The sequence below is a fragment of the Chanos chanos genome, chromosome 9 (assembly GCF_902362185.1).
Source record: "Chanos chanos chromosome 9, fChaCha1.1, whole genome shotgun sequence".
NCBI lineage: Eukaryota > Metazoa > Chordata > Actinopteri > Gonorynchiformes > Chanidae > Chanos > Chanos chanos.
Window position 1 is genome coordinate 37,894,516 of NC_044503.1, and position 19,345 is coordinate 37,913,860.

Consider the following 19,345-nt stretch of genomic DNA (forward strand, 5'->3'; position numbering starts at 1 on the left):
AAGTGTGAATGTGCTCTCTGGGCTGTGTTGTTCAGGACTCCTTAGCAGACCCCTGGGCAGGTCCTTAATGACTTATTAGTCTTTTAGAAGACTTTACATGCTTTGATATAATGTTTTAATGACTTCTGTCCAATTCATGCTTCATGTGTATCATTGTGAAGTGATTATGAAATGGACATGCTGTAAATTAGACACTTATAAAGCTTTTATTCATAGTTACCTATGTTTGATTGAAGTGGGTAAAGGTAAACAGTTACTGCAGTACTCAAGGTGCAGTATTAATATAAACCCTTATGTAGAGTGACCAGTGTCCATTCTGTTATCTACAGGTCACAAATGCTCGTTTATACTTTAAAAACAAGCTGGTGGACTATTAAGACACTCAGTCCTGACAGTGTGAGCTACTGAGACCTATTATATCAGTCAGGTCCTAATGGTGGACTATATCACACACAGTCCTGACAGTGTTGTAAGTGAAAAACCCCAGCTGGGCTGCTCTTTCTCTCATATTCATACCAACACATCTGACATCAACTATCAACCCCTTTCACAGTCTCTACAGTCTCTTACTGAACTCATTCTCTCTGTGAAATACACAGACATTTCACACACTGTTAAAACACACATTTTTGTGTTTTAGGGCTGGCTGATATTTTATGGTGAATGATGCAGACTCTGCGTGAAAAGAAGACAACATTAACTCAGATCCTGTCTGCTGATATCAGCTTTGTCCTCCAGTATGTGCAGCAGGAACAACTCATCACTGATCGTGAATACAAAAACCTCAATGTCCCTTCTCACAGCAATGAACAGATTTCTATCAACTTACTGGACAAACTGATGGACAAGGGTGAAGAAACATGTCAGAAATTCATCAGTCTAATGAAGGAGCCAAACATTGTGGCCACATTTCCAAAGCTTAAAGATCTTTTCCCAACTCAGTCTGCAGAGCTGAGACAAGGTACAGTCAATCAGTCACTGAGTGCTGGTGACATCATATGAATTCATTTGTGGGTAAATTCACCAGCGTTAAATGAACTCTGAGAGTGGTTTTATTGTCCTACAGTAGACCAGTGTGGATTGTGTAAACTGTCTCAGAGTTTATTTAATACAGGAAAAGTTACTGTGTCTTCTCCACTTCAATGCATAATCAATCCTTCATCAAACACTGACCGTCTGTAATTCACATTTTAATTCTTTTCGGGAGGCTTGATCATTCTTGTACTGGTCAGAAGTGGAAAAGCTTGATGATTCTAACCATGTGTAATGCTTGCATTTAGTACCTGATATATAAACACATGTTTTTAAGTCATGACTTTTTAAGACAGACTGTTATACTGCATCTTGGTTTGTAACTCACTCTCCTTCTGCACTTCATTATACTCAACAGAACCAAGCTATCAAGAGGTCACAACCAAACTGAAGTCCAGTCTGAAAAAGAAATATGAGCGCATTTTGCATGGTAATTCAATAACAGGCCATACAAAGTTCCTGAATGATATTTACACTGATCTCTACATAGTGGAGGATGAGACTGGAGGAGTCATTCATGAACATGAGATTATGCAGGCTGAGGCATCAATCAGGAGATTTACTACAGAGGAAACTCCAATCACATGCAGTGACATTTTCAAAGTCCCATCTGATCCAGGTCGAAGAAACAGAAAAGTGCTGACTATGGGAATCGCTGGAGTGGGGAAAACTGTCTCAGTGAACAAATTCATACTGGACTGGGCAGAGGAAAAGTCCAACCAGGATATAGATTTTATTTTTCCACTTCTTTTTCGTGAATTGAATTCACACACACACAAAAAAAAATATAGCCTGATAGAGTTGCTTCATGAATATTTTGAAGATTCTGCTGAACTGCAGTCTCTTCCAGAGGGCGATGGTAAAGTCATGTTCATTTTTGATGGACTTGATGAGTGTCGTTTCCCTCTTGACTTTACTGAGACAGAGAAATTGAAAAAGATTAATCAGAATACATCATTGGGCACACTAATAACAAACCTAATCAAGGAAAATCTGTTTCCCTCTGCTCTCATCTGGATAACCTCCAGACCAGCAGCAGCCCATCAGATCCCTCGAGACTACATTCACCAAGTGACTGAAGTACGAGGATTCAGTGATGAACAAAAGGAAGAGTACTTTAAGAAGTACAATAAGAACCAGGATACGGCCAACAAAATGATCTCACACATAAAGAAATCAAGGAGCCTCCACATCATGTGTCACATACCAGTCTTCTGTTGGATATCAGCCACTGTGCTTCAGCCAATGCTAGCCAAAGTTACCAGTAAAGAACTCCCTACCACTCTGACTGGGATGTACACACAGTTTCTGATTTTCCAAATACATCAAATGACAGAGAAAAAGGGGGCTAAGAAGATCAGTCAAATTAGAAAGCAAGATAAGGCTGAAAAGATCATTAAGAAGCTTGGAAAGTTGGCCTTCTATCAGCTGGAGAAGGGTAATCTGATATTCTATAAGGAAGACCTGAGAGAGTGTGGCATTGATGTCAGTGAGGCTTCAGTGTACTCAGGAGTTTGCACACAGATATTCAGTCAAGAGCAGGGAGTCAGTCAGACGGTGGTGTTCAGCTTTGTGCATCTGAGTGTTCAAGAATTCCTTGCTGCAGTCCATGTGTATCTCTCACATCATTACAAGAGAAAGAATCCACTTCATCCAAGCACAATTGCGAACAGATTTAAATGGCTGTTTAAGAGCACAGAAGCTTTCTATGAATCTGCTATAGACAAGGCCTTAGAGAGTCAGAACGGACACCTGGACCTTTTCCTCCGCTTCCTTCATGGCCTCTCACTGGAGTCCAATCAGCGACTCCTGAAAGAACTACTGCCACAAACAGCAATCAGATCACAGAGTGTGGAGAAAACAGTCAACCACATCAAGAAGACATTAAACAGCAACATCTCATCAGAGAGGAGCATCAATCTCCTCTACTGTCTGAATGAACTGCAGGATGACTCCCTTGTAAATGAAATTCAAAAGTACTTGGGCTCAGGACATCTCTCAACAGAGAAACTGTCATCTGCACAGTGGTCAGCTCTGGTCTTTGTCCTGCTGATGTCAGAGGAGACTGAAGAAAAGTTTGAGCTGAAGAAATACAGAGGATCAGATGAAGGCTTGAAGAGACTTCTGCCAGTACTGAAAAACACCAAACGGGCTCTGTAAGTATAAGAGTTTAGTGGTGCAGTTACTTTGGTTCATCATGTGTACCCTAATCTACAGTGGCAGAACTTGCCCACTTGTTTCCTTCAAGAGAGAAGGACTGACAGGACTGTATCAGAGAGCAAGGATTTGGCTGCTTATGTAACATGCAAATGAGAAATCTGTTTGTAGCCATGTGTGAGTTTTTCAGTGAAAGGCTAGTTAAACAGTGGGGAATATGGAGGATGATTTGTAAAACAAAACAATAGGATACAGATTACTTTCTCTGAATTCCGTGACAGCTTATTGTCACAAATCACCAATCATGATACGATCTAATCACAGAGTTGATAGGATGATCCAAAAACATTAACAACTCTGAAAACCATGTCAACCAGGGGCAAAGACAATTTCACAGAAAATCCAAGAGATGATATTCAAATGAGTAGGAAAGAGAATAAAAAAAAACAGAATAGTCAAAATTTTAACACGGCTCAGTAATGCTTCCAGAAGAGAACACAAGACTTGGCAAACACCAGGGAGAAAACAGAGATTTAAATACACAGGACTAAATGAGCTAACAAGAGACAGGTGGGCAAGACTCAATGAAACAAACCAGGAAGTAAACACACATACACAAGACTACTATCAAAATGAAAGTCCAGTAGAATTCAGGGGAAGGGGAGCATTGGGTTGTGACTCTTATCTGTTAGAACCAACATATAGTTTATTAGTTAAAAGGTTTTTATAAAATCTTGGTATTAAGAACATGTTTAAGAGAGAGAACGTATGTAAATGGAAGAGACAAAAATGAGAAAAAGATGGACTTTTCTGTTATGTACATTATGATGTAATAGACTTTGTGACAGGGTATTTTGAAACCTGTTTCCACTGATTATATATATAAATAATAATAATAATAAATAAAGACTTGTAATAGAGTAACTAATAGATGAGTGTGTAACTTTAAAGCATTTTTTCATGAACTGTAATTGTTTCTTTCTCTGTAGATCTACTGATTACATCAATCAGTAAAGTAACCATATGCCTCTCTCTCTCACTCAATCACTCACTCATACTCTCTCTCTCTCTCTCTCTCTCCCTCCAGACTTGCAGGTTGTAAACTCACTGAACAGTCCTGTTCATCTATAGCCTCAGTTCTACAGTCAGTAAACTGTCCCCTGACAGAACTGGACCTGAGTAACAATGACCTTCAGGATTCAGGAGTGAAGTTTCTCTGTGTGGGACTGAAGAATCAACACTGTAAACTGGAGATACTGAGGTCAGTGTGGTCAGTAACTTGTGGAATATGAACTTATGAACAATCAGTCTGGTTTTATTAGAGTGACCATATGTCCTCTTTCTCCCAGACATGTCCTCTTTTTGGACATGTCTCTGTTAAGAACATAATGTCAGTCTAATCTACCTCATTAAACTCCATCACTACATGTCTCTGTCAAAAACATGATGTCAGTCTAATCTACCTCATTAAACTCCATCACTACATGTCTCTGTCAAAAACATAATGTCAGTCTAATCTACCTCATTAAACTCCATCACTACATGTCTCTGTCAAAAACATGTCAGTCTAATCTACCTCATTACCTCATGGGATTTGTCTTTTGCTTTCCACAGTCATCATTCATCGTACGTGTATTTGCATTGCATTGACCTTTTTCATTAGGTCCCGCCCTCTCACCAGTGGAGGGTCATGTACAGTATCACGCCATAAACATTGGTTAAACTGCATATCATTCATTACAGTTAACACCACAGCAACAGGCAAGAGACCTTAAGAAAGCCGTAACACCACCAAAACTTGAATGGAGAGAAATAAGGTCATTTTGCCTCTGTTATTATACTAGCAGTTATTTGTCTTATTAAAGACTGGCTGGCTATGTATTGAGACAGTTAAGTACAGACACAGTTTCACATTGCATTGGCATTGTCAACCATCAGTCTTACATGTGCAACGACAGGAACCAAAAGTGACAGACACTTAAATTTCCCCCTTAAGTTAGGAGGGGACTGCATTCCCCCCGCCACCCCCCTGCTGTCCTCTTTTTGAAAAAACAAAATATGGTCACCCTAGTTTTATTCAAGAACAGATGGGCAGATCATCTCAGATTAATCCGTATATCAGTTACAAAGTCATTTTTCTTCACCTGAGATGACTTTTGCCATGTGAAGACTTCCATTTGTCTGTGTATCAGTTAAAGTAGTTAAAATACTTTGTTTGTTAAGTAGCTAACTGTGGCAGATGGGTTTTGTCACTCAAGAAGCTAACATTGCCAGAATTGCAAACTTAAACAGTTATTTGCAGAATAATGTCATTCCTACTGATTCAGAATCAGTGTGGACATGGGTTGCTAAAAAATCTTAAACTGTTAAATTTTCTCCCCTGATAAATCAAATCAAGAATCAAGATTTTCTCACATCGATTCTCTTGTGTGTTATCCTGTGTTGTCTGGATTAAAATGAACTCTTGTTATGTTGACTATTAAGCTGAAATCCTGCTCTGATGTCTTGCTGTGTCCCAGTGTGAGACAGAAGACAGGACAGGAGAGTTTTCAGAGAGGCAGAAAATATCAAAGTCGCCACATAAGTGGGTAGTGTCTTAAAAGGACAGGTTGTGTATATTTTTCTATACACCACAGGGAGTGTACATTTTTCTTACCTGTTCATAATTAACCATTGCTGCACTTATTGAACACAATTAATTTCATTTGTCGTCTAGTACTGACTTTTATAAATGGAACTGTATGTCTTTATGCTAGAATTTGGATCCTTCATTTATAGAGTGTTTTGTGTGTGTGTGTGTGTGTGTGTGTGTGTGTGTGTGTGTGTGTGTGTACATGTGTGTGTTTGTGTTAGGTAGATTAGAGGTAGATTAGACTGACATTATGTTCTTGGCAGAGACATGTAGTGATGGAGTTTAATGAGGTAGATTAGACTGACATCATGTTTTTAACAGAGACATGTAGTGATGGAGTTTAATGAGGTAGATTAGACTGACATCATGTTTTTGACAGAGACATGTAGTGATGGAGTTTAATGAGGTAGATTAGACTGACATTATGTTTTTGACAGAGACATGTAGTGATGGAGTTTAATGAGGTAGATTAGACTGACATCATGTTTTTGACAGAGACATGTAGTGATAGAGTTTAATGAGGTAGATTAGACTGACATTATGTTTTTGACAGAGACGTGTAGTGATGGAGTTTAATGAGGTAGATTAGACTGACATCATGTTTTTGACAGAGACATGTAGTGATAGAGTTTAATGAGGTAGATTAGACTGACATGTTTTTGACAGAGACATGTAGTGATGGGGTTTAATGAGGTAGATTAGACTGACATGTTTTTGACAGAGACATGTAGTGATGGGGTTTAATGAGGTAGATTAGACTGACATCATGTTTTTGACAGAGACATGTAGTGATGGAGTTTAATGAGGTAGATTAGACTAACATTATGTTTTTGACAGAGACATGTAGTGATGGAGTTTAATGAGGTAGATTAGACTGACATGTTTTAGACAGAGACATGTAGTGATGGAGTTTAATGAGGTAGACTGGGGCATGTGGTGGGAGGGGAAGGTCTTTCTCACTCATGGTTCTAATGTTAGTGATGGGGTTCATATCCTTTTTCCCAACAAACTTGATTCTACTCTTCATTCTGCACATTGGGTAGAACAGAGGTGTATTGTTATAGTGACAGTAGAAATGAGGAGATGGAGATATCAGGTTGTGAGAGAGAGACTACTCAGAAAGACTGACTTCACTTTAGCTGATTCTGTGAGGATATGTCAGGTGAGTGAATGAACCCTGATACACAATAAAACATTTGGGAAATGGCGGGAGCCATGGTCAGTGAAAGCCCAGCAGTGGCCATAACAGCGTCTGGAAAAGAAAAGAATTACTGACCAAAGAAAGTGCAAAAACACCTTAGGGAAGACAGATTTAATTGTAAAAGATGTGACCTGTGACATGCTCCAAAGCAATGTACATTTTATGGCAAATACTGTGCAAAGGAAAAATTATTTGTACAAAACAGTGTTTCTCCAAAGAGAAACAGAACAAGAGTCGAGGTGTGTGTATGGTAGAAGAGACTAATGTTAGTGACATGTTCTTTGTGGGTATTGGTAACTCATGATAATTCTGAACAGACACACACAGAACAGTCTAATGTGAACAGTGTTAAAAAGGATGAATGGATGATGCCATTGCAAATGAAGGGGGTTTTAATTCCACTCAAGCTGGACACTGGGACAAAGGGCAGTTTGATTAGTGAGAGTGATATCAGAGCAGTGAAAATAAAGCCTCACATTCACAGGAAGGTCGTACAGCTCAAGGCCTACAGTGGACAACACATGGAAACTAAGGGCACATACAGACTCAGAGTTAAAGTAAAGGAGAGAGAAGATCACCTTATGTTTGCTGTGGTGTCAGATGGGCGTGACTGACTTTTGGGTGATGAGACTTGTGAGGACTTAGACCAGGGGTCGGCAACCCGCGGCTCCCAAGCCGCATGAGGCTCTTCAGCCCCTCTCTAGTGGCACCCTAGCTTTGTCAAAAAAAAAATGGAGATTAATAGCTTTTTTTTCACATTTTGTTATCATTGTTGTACACGTAAAGTCATCCTTACATTATCTAATTGTAAAAATATGAAGCCTATACACAGAAAAAAAATTTGATTTAACACTACGTCAACTAAAATGTGCGTCATATGCTACGTCTGGGCCTAAGTCAGAGAAATCCTTCCGAAGTCTTGCGGCGGCTTGAGTGTGTATTTTCCACAGTTGCCGAAGACACGGACAATATCTCCAAGCCTATCTAAATTACTTCGACTCTGAGTAAAACGAATTCTTCATCCTGAAAATTCGCTAACTTAGCTCACTCGCCGTCTCTGAGAATGCATCTGCCATTGTTACCTCTATTAGGCTTTAGGGCACTTTCGCGGTCATGTGTCTTCCACTACGCCCATTTCTCATTAACATATATTTGCATATAGGCGAACTGGAAAATGAAAAGGCAAAGTGGGAAACGACAATGCAATGCTGGTTTGCCTTTGCATTTTCATTTTGGCAGATACAACGCGTTCATGTCGAAAATTAAATCGCAAACTGGTATTTTGCCATAGGATTATCAACTTTGTCTTTTCGTTTCCATTTTGTCCGATTTGTACCGCAAAATCTGTGTACCGCAAAAAGGAAAAGACTAACAAATAAAATGAAATGACAAAAAGATGTTTTAATTTTATTTTTATTTTTGTCAGAGAAGACTCGTGTTTGTCTTGAAAATGAAAATGAAAATTGAGTTATCTAATTTCATTTTTCATTTTGGCAGGATATGTGCGCACAGGTAATGAAAAAGAAATGTCAAACCGGGGTTTGAACTTTCATTTTACGGTTTTCATTTTCATTTTAATTTTGGCATGGATTACCTCCCATACCAAGTACCTTACCAGAGCAAACTTTTTTTTTTTTTTTTTTTACTGTGAACTAACTGTACGTTCACACTGAGCGGCAAGAGCGTCAAAAGACGCTCAAACCTCCCTACCAACAACGCTGTTGAACACTGCGGACGCTCTGGCGTTGATGAAATAGGCGGGTACAAGTTCCTTCGGAAAGCTTGGTTATGCAAATGTTTTTTAAAGGGGCCACAATGCAAAACAAACAAAAAGGTCGAGCGGTATCTTTGTGCTGACTGACAACCAGTAGGCTATAAGTTAACCTTATGAAATATTTTAAATGTGAAGGTGAGAAATCGATCGATGACAGAAATAAATGAACAATTCTAATGACATATTTCGTAACAAAATAAACTAACGAAATACACTACTTAAAAGCCATTTTTGTTGTGTGTCTGTTGTGTTAATGCTAGGCTAGGTCAGATTCCTGCATGGAGTTTATAGGACACATTTACTATCCTTGGTCTTTAATTAACACTAACATTTGTGCATAACCTACATTACAGTAACTGTGGTCCTGTTCCTGATTGAAGTTTAGTGACTAATTAGTGTAACTGGTCAAGTCTGTATTGTTTTGAGCCAATGAATTGCACTCCCGCTTAAAATCAAGCGTTCTGGAGCGAAAATGTTGCCTATAAATTGTGTTCAGCTTCATATCAAATTCATCTTATCACTATGGACAACCGAGAGGTCGTTGTGTTCGGTGCTGCTTTATTTTATCTGAGGCGAAGACGTCCGAGATCCGACTGGGTTCACCCCATTCTTCAGGCTCGTGAGCAGCTCGGGGAATATCTCCGGCTGGTGCGGGAGTTACGGCTGGATGACGACAGGTTCCAGTCATACTTTAGGCTTGACAGGAGCCAGTTCGACAGCCTGCTCTCAAAAGCCGGGCCCGGATTGCCAGGCTGCACACCGACTGTCGGCACGCTATTTGTCTAGCCGAGCGCCTGGCAATTTGTCTACGGTGAGTTTATAATTTTTTTTCTGTGTTTGTGCTTTAAATGGTCCTGCAATTTCGAATTTGGTTTTGTGTTTTCAGTTGCCTGGACAGTAATTTCAGTGTTTTATGGCTATTTACTGTTTGGTAATATAGCATAAGGCTGTATTTTTGCTAGTTCATTTTGCCTTACTGTAATTTTTTTTTCTAGACACTTGGCCACTGGTGATTTCTACCACACCATAGCTTTCAGCTACCGTGTCGGAGTTAGCACCGTGGCAGGTATTGTTGTAGAGGTTGCCAGGGCCATATGGGACGCCTTAGTGTCAGAGCTCATGCCAGTCCCCACCATTGAGGACTGGCAGAGCATCGCCACTGACTTTCTCCATCAGTGGAACTTCCCCAACTGTCTTGGGTCCATCAATGGGAAACATGTGGTGATCAGGGCTCCTGACAACTCAGGGTCCCTATTCCACAACTACAAGGTTCTTGGTTGTGCTCCTGGCAGTGGTAGATGCCCACTACTGCTTCCGGGTAGTGGATGTGGGCAGCTACGGGAGGACAAGTGATGGTGGTGTGCTGGCTAACTCCACTTTCGGCCAGGCACTCCGTGATGGGACCCCTGGGCCTGCCACAGGATGCTCTGCTGCCAGGTGCAGAGCATTTGGGACCACAGCCATTTGTGTTTGTGGCAGATGAGGCCTTTCCACTCCGTCGAGACCTCATGCGGCCTTTTCCAGGAACCAACCTCTCCAGTAGGCACAGAACTTTCAACTACAGGCTGTCACGTGCAAGGCTGATTGTTACAGCTCAATGGCGTATGTACAGAAGAACCATTGGCATCAGCCCTGCCAACGTGGACACCTGTGTGAAGGCTACCTGTGTCCTGCATAACTTCCTGAGGAGGACCGCAAGCACCACCAGGACGCCCATACCATCGGCTGGAGATAGAGAAGCTGCTGGCCTACAGGAGGTCACCCAAGTGGGCAGCAACAACTCCACACGGGAGGCCATCCGTGTCAGGGAGACATTTGTTTCCTATTTCTCTGCAGAGGGAGCTGTCCCCTGGCAACCACTGGCATGATTCATGTCTACAAATGGCTCTTCCTCTCTCTCTCTCTCTCATTCCCTCTCTCTCTCTCTCTCTTCCTCTCTCTCTCTCTTCCTCTCTCTCTCACTTGCCTCCCACTGATCTTCAGTCTGATTGTGCCCGGCCATGATATCCTCTCTCTCCTCTGGAGTTATGGTTTCCCCATGGTTTCCCCAACCCCCCAGTTTCTCCTCCATTTTGCTTAGGACCAAAGGTTTTGTGGGAATAATAGTTTATACTGTTGTGTTCTCTAAAATTCTCCAGAGCGGAGCACTTCCAAATTCCTATTGGTTGCCGCCAAACCGCATCATATCTCATTACCATAAAGTTAACCGAACTTCAGCTGTATTTTGACGCCCAAACCACCCTCGCCGCGACGCTCTTCGCCGCTTAAAGACACTGGCTCTCATAGAAAATGAATGACTTCCGGTCACTTTGATGCTCTCACCGCTCTCAGTGTGAACGTACAGTAAAGCTGCGTTTTAACCGAAGTGAAATTCGCGGGTTTTGATTGCTTGCCTTCGTGCGACGTTACAGCAAGGATTTTTGAATACACCAATCAGATTACTCAGGAAGGGCTAGGAGCCACGCCCCCTTCCCAGGTATCTCTTCGAAACGGAGGACAAGCTGATCATGTGATCAAAATGCTTGCTCTGATGTAATATAATTGTTTCAGAAAGTAGTGATCATGTCCAAGTAAACAGTGTGTGCACTTCTTTGGTCAGTTTATAGCCGGCAAAATATAAGTAATAAAAATTGACCAGTAGGAAGGCAGTGAAGTTTCTTTAAGCAACAAACAACTTTAAAAATTAGTGTTTTTAAATTGAATATGAATTCATGTTCAATTTAAAAACACTTATTTTTAAGAGAAACACTAACTGTGAGGAATTAAGGGATATCAAGTTGCCGGTCGTACACCCACTGGCCTTATTCTTCGGTCAGAAAGAATGCAGCTCTTCCAAGGAGATTAGATTGACCATTTATTTGTAATTTGTCTGTGTGTGAGTGTGTGGTTTCTAAACAAGAAAGAAACAATATATAATAAGTGCAATATACCAAACAAACAGGCATTGTCAACTGACAGAAGCGTAATAGGAACGAACAGAATCAGAATGTAACAACGACAACACGGCTAGATTGCAGCGGAGGGCATCATGTGTTATGAGGTACAATACAATATGACTAAGCAATTATACATTTGCCGTTAGGAACTTATGTAGTCGAGTTACAGGTAAAGTGCACACAACGAATCTCAATGAACATCAACGGATAACAACACAACCATCATAAATATTACATTTACTGAGTTGTAAAACAGGCAGATTGTTCGTGCACTTTGGGCTAACTGCTTTCGTACTCGCACCAGTTATGCCAGTATGCTGTACGATATATAAAAAGAATGAACTGCAGTCTGACATGCGAACATAAGCGTACATGTAATACAACAAGCATGTAATATTCACTGAGCAAAGTAGACAACACTTGTGGTGTCATTAACGCACAACAGAATAGAAATGTTTCATCCGAACTACATAACAGGACCAACAGTGTCTCCATACAATTTTGAAGGTCGCACTAAAGAAAAGCAAACTTGCGCATGTACGAACATTAACAGGGGTCTTAAAGGGACAATGTCCTTTAACAACGGTAGGGAATTTTGTACACTAACAGTTAAAACATTTTACTAGTGACTTGACATTTTCAAAAAAACAATGTATTCTCTTTAGTGCACTTTGTACAGTGCACTTTGTACATTGTACATTGATGAATCAAACAATTCATTTCATTATATTTCATTATTTTTGAGTGCATTCTCAATGTACAGCACTTTCTCACCAAGTGCAGGTATTGGGTTTGTTAGACCAGTTGAGACCAATTGTTTCCAGTTGAAATGAATAGCCGACAACACCAGTTACATCCTATTGGTTTCAACTGGGTGGAACTGGTGAAGCAGCCACTGCCCATGACTCTGTTGGTCTGAATGGATTTTAAATGGTTTCAACTGGTATTCTTAACTGGGCAAAGCATTAGAATCTGAAATCCCAGTTGGAACCAACTGAAACCAGTTCAGACCATTTGAGACCAGTTCATCCCAATAGACTAGCTACTGGGTTTTCAACTGGAATTTCAACTAGGGTGGAGAGGAACGCTTAACATTACATAACGAGTGTATTCTTTAGATTTTGGTTTTGATATTTTGACATGTGAAAGTGTTCATGAAAACATGTGTGAGAGAAATTTGGCGATCATTGATATCTGTTTAGGTACATTTTGGCACATTAAGCGTTTTTCACGTTAAGCGTTTTAGAATATCCCCTCTCTCTCTCTCTCTCCAGACTTGATCTCTGTAAACTCACTGAACAGTCCTGTTCATCTATAGCCTCAGTTCTACAGTCAGTAAACTGTCCCATGAGAGAACTGGACCTGAGTAACAATGACCTTCAGGATTCAGGAGTGAAGTTTCTCTGTGTGGGACTGAAGAATCCACACTGTAAACTAGAGATACTGAGGTCAGTATTAGTCAGAAACTAATATACAGTATTAGAATGAATATGTTCATATTAAAATAAGACCAGGTTGATGTATAGTATGGTTATTAAAGTACTGTTGTGTGTGAAACATACTGATCATAAAAGTAGATGAATCTCCCCCAGTATCTGTACAGCTAATGTTAGTAACTGGTCTGTGAGTTTAGTGAATGTGACAGTTTAGCAAAGTCCACATTTATAGTGAAACAGAGTGGAACCTTTACAATGAATCACACTTCACAAACCAGATGACAAGTTGATATTTTATGTCTGTCTATCTCCTCCTCTCTCTCTCTCTCTCTCTCTCTCTCTCTCTCTCCAGACTTGTTCTCTGTAAACTCACTGAACAGTCCTGTTCATCTATAGCCTCAGTTCTACAGTCAGTAAACTGTCCCCTGAGAGAACTGGACCTGAGTAACAATGACCTTCAGGATTCAGGAGTGAAGTTTCTCTGTGTGGGACTGAAGAATCCACACTGTAAACTGGAGATACTGAGGTCACTATTAGTCAGAAACTTAAATACAGTGTTTAAAATGACTATGTTCACATTAAAATGAGACCAGGTTGATATATAGTATGGTTATTAAAGTACTGTTGTGTGTGTGAAACATACTGATCATAAAAGGAGATGAATTTCCCCCAGTATCTGTACAGCTAATGTTAGTAACTGGTCTGTGAGTTTAGATAATGTGATAGTTTAGCATAGTCAACATTTATGGTAAAACAGAGTGGAACCTTTACAATGAATCACACTTCACAAACCAGATGATGAGTTGATATTCTCTGTCTGTATGTATGTTTATTTCTCTCCCTCTCTCCGTAGGTTGTCTGGTTGTTTAGTGAGAGAGAAAGGTTGTTGTTCTCTGGCTTCAGCTCTGAGTTCAAACCCCTCACACCTGAGAGAACTGGATCTGAGCTACAATCACCCAGGAGACTCAGGAGTGAAGCGTCTCTCCACACAGATGAATCAACACTGTCGACTTAAGTCAGTACAGTCTGTGTGTGTGTGTGTGTGTGTGTGTGTGTGTGTGTGTTTATGTGTGAGACTCATTCACTGTCTGTTGTGTGTTTTTATAGTGTGGACCATGGAGGAGAATTCAGGATCAAACCAGGACTAAGAAAATGTGAGTACACACACACACACACACACACAAACACTGAGTTTGGTTCACACATGGAAAAGAGACCATTTATCTAAATCCCTAAAAAAAATTCTTTGTTAATTCCATTTAATGAAAAAAGAGGGATAATAATATAATATGGGATAAAATATGACTTTTACTTAATTTTTAAAAATTTTTATATAATTTTATTGTGTGTGAACTAAAGAAAGACAAAAAGTGAGTGAATAAAATAAATAAAGTGGAAAACTGGTCAGAAACGGGTTCAGGTCACGTGAAACACACTGGGTCAAGGGTCAAACAACAGTAACACACACATCAACAATGACACACTCAAACTCCTTATAATAACATAATATAATAATAATATAATACTGAGATTTAAATAAAAGAAATATAATATTTAATAATATAATATTAAAATAATAATATAATACTCTCCATTCAATATACAACACACACACACACAGAGTTGAGAGTGTGTGAAATGTTTTCTCCTCTAATTTCTCTTCTTCTCTGTAGATGCCTGTGATCTCACACTGAACCCAAACACAGCACACACACTCCTCTCTCTGTCTGAGGGGAACAGAAAGGTGACATATGTGAGAGAGAATCAGTCGTATCCTGATCATCCAGAGAGATTTGATTACTGGGAACAGGTCATATGTAAAGAGAGTCTGACTGGACGCTGTTACTGGGAGACTGAGAGGAGTGGAGATTATGCTGATGTATCAGTGACATATAAAGGAATCGGGAGGAAAGGAGGGAGTGATGACTGTAGGTTTGGACTCAATGAAAAGTCCTGGAGTCTGTGTTACCGTGGTAACAGTTACTCTGCCCGCCACAATAATCAGAGAACTGCTTTACCTCACCACCCCTCACACACACACAGAGTAGGAGTGTATCTGGACTGGTCGTCTGGAACTGTGTCCTTCTACAGCGTCTCCTCTGACACACACACACTCACACACTTACACACATTCTACTGCACATTCACTGAACCCCTCTATGCAGGGTTTAGGGTTTATGGCTCCTCAGTGTCTCTGTGTCAGATAAAATAAATACACACACACTCTGAAATACACACACACACACACACATTCTTTTTCTCTTTTTCACATGGACACACACAATGTTCATATGTATCATTTACATTTATTTACATTTCCACTTAAACACACACACACACTCACAAACACAAACATGTGTGTATGAAGTACAGTCAGAGTTTTATTGATGTATCAGAAATCTGTGACTGTAATAATAAACAATTATTCATTGATTTAAGTTTTGGAGAGATTTGTTTGTTTTTTACTTTTTTTCAGAAATTCTTGTCCATTTACTTTTAAATTCTTGTTTAATTGTTTTTATTTTGTTACAAACACAGTGTAAAGATGCACATGTCAGAGAGAAAGACACAAATAAAATATCATTATATATAAAAACATTGAAAGTGTTTCTGATGCTGAACATACACACACACTCTCTCTCTCTCACACACACACTCTCTGTCTCACACACGTACTCTCTCTCTCTCTCTCTCTCTCTGTCTTTCACACACACACAAACATACTCTTTCGCTGTCTCTTTCACACACACGCACACACTCTCTCTCTCTCTATCGATTGCTCTCACACACACAGACACTCACACTCTCTCTCTTTTTCTCTCACAGATACACACACACACGCAGACTCACTCTCTCTCTCTCCTTCTCTCTCACACACAAACATACTCTTTCGCTCTCTCTCTATCCCTCTATTTCTCTCTTTCGCACACACACACACGAACAATCTCTCTCTCTTTCTCTCCGTCTCCCTCTCTCTCACACACACACACACACACACACACTTTCTCTCTCCCTCTCTCTCACACACACACACGCACACACACACACTCTCTCTCTCTCTCTCTCTCACACACACACACAAACTCTCTCTTTCTCTCTCTGAATTCAATTCAATTCAATTCAAAGTGCTTTACTGGCATGACAGATAAGTCATTGTATTGCCAAAGCATTCATACAAAGCATAAGGAATACAAGGAACAAGTCATATGGATCTAATCTAAGTCTAAATCTAATCTAAATTTAAATCTAATCTAAATTTAAATCTAATCTAAGTTTAAATCTAGACCTAATCTATTCTATGTATAGATTTACACAGATTTGGACTAACATAAAATAAACATAGACACTACACTCAAATATGAATAGGAACATTATATGTGTAATATATATAGTGACATTAAACGTTAAACATATTTACATATTTAGGTTGAGCTAGTGTCCCTCAGTGTCCCTCAGGCTATGACATAGTGAAATATATTTGGCTGCCAGAGCAGCTGAAGGTCCCTCTCCTGAGAGGATAGCCATTTTTTCATTTTTGTCTAGGACTTCAAAGTATGGGTGGTTGGTTTTAAATGTGTGGAAAAGAGTTTCTTATTTCTGTATACTTCTCACAGTGAAGAAGAAAATGCTCCTCTGTCTCCACCTTCCCTGTCTGGCACTGACCACATGTTCTGTCCTCTTTTGGCAGCCAGGTTTTTCTGTGTCTGCCTGTTCCCACTGCAAGTTTGTGGTCACTGAGTCTGTACTTGGTCAGGATTTGCCTCTGCAAATCAGTATACACAGTATACAGTATACACAGTATACATATTTGAATTAAAGAGAGAACATTAACCATTATATCAGTATATATATATATGTATATATATTTGTATTAAAGAGAGAACATTGACCATTATATCTATCTATCTATCTATCTATCTATCTATCTATCTATCTATATACATACATACATACATGAATTAAAGAGAGAACATTAACCATTAAATCAGTATATATATGTTTGAATTAAAGAGAGAACATTAAGCATTATATTAGTATATACAGTATATATATTTGAATTAAAGAGAGAACATTAACCATTATATCAGTATGTACCGTATATATATTTGAATTAAAGAGAGAACATTGACCATTGGTATCATGATATTAATGAACTGACCGTAAACACCAGGAGTGGTTAACCACAATAATAAAATCAGATTAATAAACTTAACTTAGTAAAAATGAATTTAATAAGATGTACTCATAGTTCTTAAAACAGAGCAAGGGAAAAATGTCAAGTAACACACACACACACACACACACACACACACAGACTGGCGGTTCCAGCTTGTATAGTGCCCTGGGCTAACCCCCCCCCCCCCCCCCCCCCCTTCAGACTCCCACCCCCCCTACAACAACAACAAAAAACCACCATTCTGCGCTAACTGCCATTTTCATAAAGACATTTGGAACAACACAAATAAATCATCATAACATTTAAAACTATATAAATATTTAAATATATATATACATATATATATATATATATATATATATATAAATAAGAGGGTTGATGGGTAAGGACTGGACACACAGCCTCTATTTCTTTTAGATGGGAAACAGCTACGTCTGAGCATTGTACCTCTTTTTTCGTTTACGGTGGACTGTTTAAAATATGCTGTGTTTTTTTAAACTCTGTAAACCAGACGAGACAGACTCTCTGTATTGGCTGCTAGAGGAGACACTGATCAAAGGAGTGTGTTTGGGTGTGGCAGGTGATCATTTGGCGGGCCTTGCCCAAATGCTGTGTGCTTCAAGAGCAGTGAAACTGTGGCATGTAACTAATGTGGCAGAACCTAATCACAGGCAGTGGTCTCCTTGTTGGGCCAGAGATCCACCCACCACATCAACACAGTGATTCAGCTGTGGAAAGAAAGACTGACGGCAGAGGAGTGGTCCTTTTGAGAGGACTATGGACTGGGAAAGATTGTACCCAACAAGGGGGATCCATTCCATTCCCATTCACGTGTGCTGTACTAATCAGTACTAAGTTTCTATACATCCGGCTTACCTGTACTCTAACTACAATCTTATGCCTCCATCTTATGCACCAGGGTACATTGCTATGGACGTACAGTATTGGATTTTTTGCCGGTATCCAATGTTTTCCTGTCATTATTTTAGAAATGATTCAGTCGTCCTAATGTTCTTACTGCAGTTCATTTGACTCGTCACTCCAGGATCTCGCATCTAAAGTGTGCATTTGGCCTAAAAGTAATGGAACTCATTATTGGCCAAATTAAACATTTGCCTACTGAAATGGAGTTAGTAAGCAGACAAGCACATTTCTAAAACTCCATTAAAATGCCAGTGCTTTCCCTCAGCTTTTAATGCCTTTAAGACCATAAACAGACAGAAAGACAGTCTGTAAAAAAGTGTTGCAGATTACTTTTGAATACTTCTGGGAGGGTGATGTTTGTACTCTACACTCTTAATTCTAAGAAGCCCTTTAAACTCCAGAAATTTGACAGCTGCTTTCTGATTCTGACAGACAACCAAGTCAGCGAGGTAGCAATGCAAAGTTTCATGTCTAAGCCAGTATTGGCCACTATGATGACATGTTAATATAACTGTGCATCCCTGAACATGGCATATTGTAATCATACACACGATGTTTCTCTTATACGTATAATTTCTCTTCCCAGCTTCTGCCGCAAAAGAGGTTACATTGAAATGTCTGTCCCTGACTCTCCTGTTGTATGTGTTTTAGCAGGCCAGGACAGTCTGAAGATGCAGGCGAGGCATGACAAAACACTCAGCAACATGTACAACACAGCCAACCCAAAACCCAACCAAAGCCATGTTGCTCCAATTTTGGACCTTAAGTTTGAGGCCAGACTGGCCTTCATTGCTTCAGATGCAATAAGGGAAGAAGGCAGAGCCACAAAAATCTTTGAGGCATATCTGTGAGTTTCTTAACTTGCCTCACTGGAACTCTTGGGTGCCTGTTTCTGTGCATGCTGTGTTGTATCAAGCCTGCACAGTGGTTGAGTAACTGTACGCGCAATTTTGTCCGAGGCAATGGATGAGCTGTGTTGCACCCTAGGTGGCGCCAACTGCAAATACATAGAGGAAACAAAGGGAAGATGGGAAGACTTCTGTACCAAGGTGCAGTTCTATGGCCTGTGGAAGAGG

The 19,345-nt window shown here is 39.9% G+C and overlaps 1 protein-coding gene across 1 annotated transcript; it reads left to right on the top strand.

Moving 5' to 3' along the window:
- The first annotated feature begins 666 nt into the window (after positions 1-666).
- LOC115821753 (NLR family CARD domain-containing protein 3-like) lies at positions 667-19,120 on the top strand. Its single transcript, XM_030785548.1, has 9 exons — positions 667-961; positions 1,391-3,188; positions 4,277-4,450; positions 13,521-13,694; positions 14,022-14,192; positions 14,276-14,322; positions 14,842-15,366; positions 17,857-17,925; positions 18,921-19,120. The coding sequence occupies exons 1-9, from the start codon at positions 667-669 to the stop codon at positions 19,118-19,120; spliced, it is 3,453 nt and encodes a 1,150-aa protein (XP_030641408.1).
- The last annotated feature ends 225 nt before the right edge of the window (positions 19,121-19,345 follow it).